This window comes from Castor canadensis, chromosome 2 (genome assembly GCF_047511655.1).
Source record: "Castor canadensis chromosome 2, mCasCan1.hap1v2, whole genome shotgun sequence".
NCBI classification, from domain to species: Eukaryota; Metazoa; Chordata; class Mammalia; order Rodentia; family Castoridae; genus Castor; species Castor canadensis.
The window spans coordinates 202027857-202033562 of NC_133387.1; the positions used below are offsets into that span (position 1 = coordinate 202027857).

The 5706-nt window shown below is 46.4% G+C and overlaps 1 protein-coding gene across 1 annotated transcript; it reads left to right on the forward strand.

The window, feature by feature from the left end:
* The first annotated feature begins 686 nt into the window (after positions 1–686).
* LOC141420910 (MLV-related proviral Env polyprotein-like) lies at positions 687–4201 on the forward strand. Its single transcript, XM_074066876.1, is given in 3 exon segments — positions 687–951; positions 1701–3602; positions 3605–4201. Coding segments are annotated over 3 exon segments (2421 nt in total). The 3' UTR covers positions 3859–4201.
* The last annotated feature ends 1505 nt before the right edge of the window (positions 4202–5706 follow it).

A 5706-nucleotide genomic window follows, 5' to 3' on the forward strand; every position in this document is an offset into this window, starting at 1 on the left:
ATGACTTACTGTTAGCGGCAGAAACCCGAGAGGAGTGCATCAAGGCTACTGAACACCTGCTAATGGAATTAGAATTCCTCTCCGAAGTTACACAGGTACGGGCTGACCTAAAGGATACCCCCCTGTCCAGCTGCAAATTAAACTGGTACACGGATGAAAGCAGTTTTTTCCAAGATGGAGCCCGAGGGGCAGGGGCAGCTGTAGTCGACCAAGAAGGAAACACGGTATGGAGCAGCGCCCTCCCACCCGGAACATCAGCCCAAAAAGCGGAATTAATTGCCTTGGCAGAGGCCCTGGAGAGGGCAAAAGGAAAGCGAGTCAATATCTACACCGATAGCCGCTATGCTTTCGGTACCATCCATGTCCACGGGGCCATCTATCGCGAAAGAGGATTCCGCACAGCAGAAGGAAAACATCTAAAGAACCTAGCCGAAGTCCAGCGTCTATTAATGGCAGTGGAAAAACCGAAGGCAGTGGCAGTGATGTATGTCCCAGGCCACCAGTCTGCCAAGACGCCGGAAGCTGTCGGTAACAACAGAGCAGATCAAGAAGCAAAGAGAGTAGCAATGGTGAGTCCTCCCATGGAGACAGGGCAACCTTCCACGGTTGCGGTGATAGACGTGCCGGTCCCAGAGCTCCCTCCGCTACCCCCCTGACCAGAATACTCCACAGAGGATTTCACTTGGATGAGAACCCACTCCCCCTTTAGAGAAGGGGAAGACGGATGGAAAAGCGACTTGGAAGGCAAGTTAATTCTGCCTGAAAAACTCGGACGATTCCTGTTGGCTAACTTACATAAGTCCACCCATTTGGGGCGGAGAAAATTACTAGACTTGTTGACACCTGCGCAGCTCCGATTTCCGAACCAGACCATAGCAGTCCGCCAAATTGTGGAAGATTGTGCCAGCTGCACAATCATGAAACCAGGACGAAGGGAGGGGCACCATACAGGTACTCGGGAACGGGGGAGGGCTCCGGGAAGAAGTTGGGAAGTGGATTTTACTGAGGTAAAACCGGGAAAGTTTGGGTACAAATATTTGCTGGTATTCATAGATACCTTTTCAGGCTGGGTGGAGGCTTTTCCTACAAAGAAGGAGACGAGTCAGGTAGTGGCAAAGGCTTTGCTAGAGGAAATCATACCCAGATATGGGGTGCCCGAGGCAATTGGGTCAGATAACGGTCCGGCTTTTGTTAGTAAGGTCCTGCAGGGACTAGCCCAGACTATGGGGGCCAATTGGAAGCTACATTGTGAATATAACCCCCAGAGCTCAGGGCAAGTAGAAAGGATGAATAGGACACTAAAGGAGACTTTAGCCAAATTGGCCCTGGAGACTGGCGGTGATTGGGTGACACTCCTTCCCTTGGCCATCTTCCGAGTCCGGAACTCCCCCTATGTCCATGGGCTAACTCCCTTTGAGATCCTGTATGGGGCTCCACCCCCCATCATTCAGAGGACCTTAAGCCCAGAACTAGGTGATCTGGCCCCAAATTACCTGACCATGTTGCAGGCTTTAGCTAAGGTGCAACAACAGATTTGGCCCTTAATTCAAGCATACCACGCTGTTAAGAGGGACCCGGCTCCGGAACATGGCATAGTCCCGGGTGACATGGTATGGGTTAAAAGGCATCAGTCCAAAACCCTAGAGCCTAGATGGAAAGGACCTTATGTTGTACTGTTTACTACCCCTACCGCCCTCAAGGTCGACGGGATTGCAGCATGGGTACACCATTCCCATGTAAGACGGGCTCACCCTCCGGAGAAAAAACAGGAAAATTGGTCCGCACGGAAGCATCCAACAAACCCACTCAAGCTCCGGCTGATACGGGATGCTCCGAAAAACGAGAACACTCCAGATGCTCCGCAGCCCTCCTAGAATGGGATTATCACCTGGGTCCACTACACCCACATCAGACCGGCAGATCCGGTAGCTATGAAGAAAGGCTTCCTGCCAACAAGAAGGGTGTCCCACCACAAGGAAAATTTTTTCAAACTCAAACTTCATACTGGACCTCGGTAACTTTATTCCTTTTTCTAACCCTGTCCACCACTTGCTGGGGGCATACAAATCCACATCAACCTTTTAACCTGACCTGGATGATTGTAGATGTATCCACAGGAGACATTCTTAACCAGACCTCCAAGGTGACCCCTCCCAGCACCTGGTTCCCAGAATTATACTTTGACTTAAGGGCCTTATTCACTGGCAGGGGACAATGGGATTTGCGCCAAAGTTACTTCTATGTCTGCCCCGCTCCCCAACCCAACCACAGAAAAAAATGTGGAGGAATCGCAGACTATTATTGTAAGTCATGGGGTTGTGAGAGCTCAGGGGATATATGGTGGCCACCCCCCAAACAGGGGGACCTTATTCAATTAAGTAGAGTCTCTCAATCTGGCATTACATACCACCAACCTAGACCTATAAATAAGGGATGCCCAACTCCCCCCAATTGTAATCCCATTATGATAAATTTCACTGATTTAGGAAAAAAGGCAACGAATTGGGAATTGGGTAAATCCTGGGGAGTCAGACTCTACAAAACAAATCATCCAGGAGCCCTTTTTACTTTGCGGCGTGTGCGGCAACCGGTCTCTACTCTAACAATAGGCCCTAATAAGGTACTTAGGCCACCCTATGTAAAGCCACCTCCCCGACCTTCCACAGCTCATCACCTTCCCTCAACCATAGCCCGGGCTAATGTTACAACTCCAAGACCATCAGAAACCAGCCCTCCCCTGGTGAGGCCCAGTCTCATGACCGCATCTAAAGACCCCCTCTGGGAGCTAGTGGGTGCTGCCTTCCTGACGTTAAACCACACCAACCCTAACATGACTAACTCCTGTTGGTTATGTTATGATGTGAGGCCCCCATTCTATGAGGCAATAGGGCTAAACACCACTCACGATACCTCATCTGAGGAAAACCCTACTCAATGTTCCTGGGGAGACCGTAAGAGAGGTCTGACCATACAGCAGGTAAGCGGCCAAGAAACCTGCTTTAAAAAAGTGCCAAAGAATAGACGGGACTTATGTACTGTTATTAACGCCAGTTCTACCTGGGAAAATGCTATTAAATGGGTAATTCCAAAGGACAATGGGTGGTGGCTATGCTCGCGGTCCGGACTCACCCCGTGCCTATCAACTAAGGTGTTTAACAGCTCTAAAGAATTCTGTGTTATAGTGGCTGTGCTGCCCCGCATCCTCTATCATTCGGAAGAGAGTCTATATTCATACTGGAATACAAAAATGGTTGAAAAAAGGAAAAAGAGAGAACCTATTTCCACAGTAACTATTGCTACCCTACTCAGCCTAGGGTTAGCGGGAGCAGGAACCGGCATAGCTTCTTTGGCCACCCAGCAGAAAGGGATGTCTTCGCTGCGTGCAGCCATAGACGAAGATATAGAGAGAATAGAAACCTCCATTAGCCACCTAGAAAAATCCCTCACTTCCCTGTCTGAGGTAGTACTTCAAAACCGACGAGGTCTGGACTTGTTGTTCCTCCAAAAGGGGGGACTATGTGTTGCTCTAGGGGAAGAATGTTGTTTTTACGCTGACCATACCGGAGTTGTTCGTGACTCCATGTCTAAACTTCGAAAGAGCCTGGAACAAGAAAACGAGAAAGAGAGGCCGGGGAAAGCTGGTTCGAGTCTTGGTTTAACCAGTCCCCATGGTTGGCTACCCTTTTATCTGCATTGGCAGGGCCAATAATAATCATCCTATTACTTGTTACCATAGGACCCTGGATTCTAAACCGACTTATGACTTTTGTCAAAAGTCGAATTAATACTATCCAACTTCTGGTCCTCCGCCAACAATATCAGGCTCTTCATCCCCTTGAGAATGATTCCTCAATTTAGGCCGTAAGAAAAGGGGGGAATGAAAGGAATAGGAGGTCTCAGCGGGCCCCAACCCCCCTTGTTGGAGAAACCAGTACCAAACATCCCATGTAGATAAGATAAGCAATGCGGCAGGGCTCAGTTAGGGCATATAGAACGTGGGGAATGTGAGCGGGGGGTACATGCAAGATGTGAAGTACGTGCAAGATGTGAGGTACGCGCAAGATGTGCTCTGCCTGCTTGCCCAATGTTGATAACGAAAATATGCATGCCACCGCGGTCTATATAAGATTTCCCCTAAAGAGGCTCAGGGTCGTGTTTTCCTAACCGGTCCTGCGTGTCCGTGTGGGAGCTCGACCCTGGCTAGCCAGCCCAATAAACTCTGCTTTGTTGATTGCATTCACGCCTGGCTCTCTGTCTCTCGGGGGAATAGGATTCCGGGTCCTAACAGGAGGAGGTGGGGGTGACAATAGTAAGCCTCAGAAGAGAAGGGACCCACCAGGTGTGGTGGCCACACCTGTAATCCCAGCACCCTAGATGCTGAGTCAGGAAGATAATGAGTTCAAGGACAGCTAGGACTACATAGTGATACCCTGTCTTATAAAAGAAGGAGGAGGTGGACGAGACTTGGGCTTCCCATGGCATAGGTAACACTCTCTCCCAGAGTCTGCAGAAGACTAGACAGGTTGGAAGAGCAGAAGCCCAGGAGGAATGGGTCACACCAGATCTCCTAGGGTCCCAGGTGGCAGGAGAAATTATCCAAAGGACAAAAATGAATCCAGACTTTGTGGCACTGAAGCTTATATGTCCTCTTTAAGAAAAAGAGTGAAAACTATGAATGTGAATTTGCAAGTAGATACAAATATTTATTTAGAATTAAAAATAAATCACAATAAATTACAGCTTTGCACAAGCAGACATAAGCATAAGCATCACAAAGAATAGAAGAGTAACATAATTTTTTTTGTTAGTGAACTATCTGACATGTCTTTGTGACAAATATTTTCTATCACTTTTGGCATCGTGTATTTGAATTGCCTCTTTATACAGCAACACATTTGTAATGCCATTTCTATAGAGAACACAAAGATGATTTAGTCTCCTTCTCTGGGCCAATTACATTTTTAAATTGTGATGTTACACACAGATGTACTTGTTTTCAGTACCTCTAGGATTGTGATCTAGAAAAAATTCTGATAAATTTTATTTTTCCAAAATTTGTCAAAAGTGAAATCAAAGTAAGGTCCATTTATAATTTTATATTCCACATTATTGAGGACTTCCCTGATAGAGGGAGTTTCCATTTTGACCAAGGAGTGATACATGTCAGATCTTTTATTACCCTTCTTCATGTCGGATCATTAAAAGAATTCCACAGACAGTTTGAAGACATTTTCAAACAACAGACAGCTAAAGCTATCCATTACTACAGACGCACTTCTACAAACACTAAAGTTGCAAAACTAATGCACTGTGACCCCCGATAGGCACTCAGATGTACAGGAAAAAAGGACAAACACAGAGATAGCAAAGAAAAAGAAAGAATCATGTGGTTTTTTTCTTCTTCTTTTGTCTCTTTTAAAATGCATATGACTTTAAAACAAAAGTTGCATTCTGCCTGGAAGCAAGGTGCATAGAGGCGGAAGTGAGCAGGTGGGAGGAGAAATGGCCCAAACAATGTATGCACATATGAATAAAGGAATAAAGAAAAAAAAATATATAAAATAAAATAAAATAAAACAAAAATTGCTTAAGATAAAAATTGTAGCATTGCATTATGAGGTTTTAAGGTAGTTGTATATAATTTAGATGTACAAAAGAACAGAAACTGTCAGGCATGAATGAAGCTATTCTGTCATGAGGCTTGTG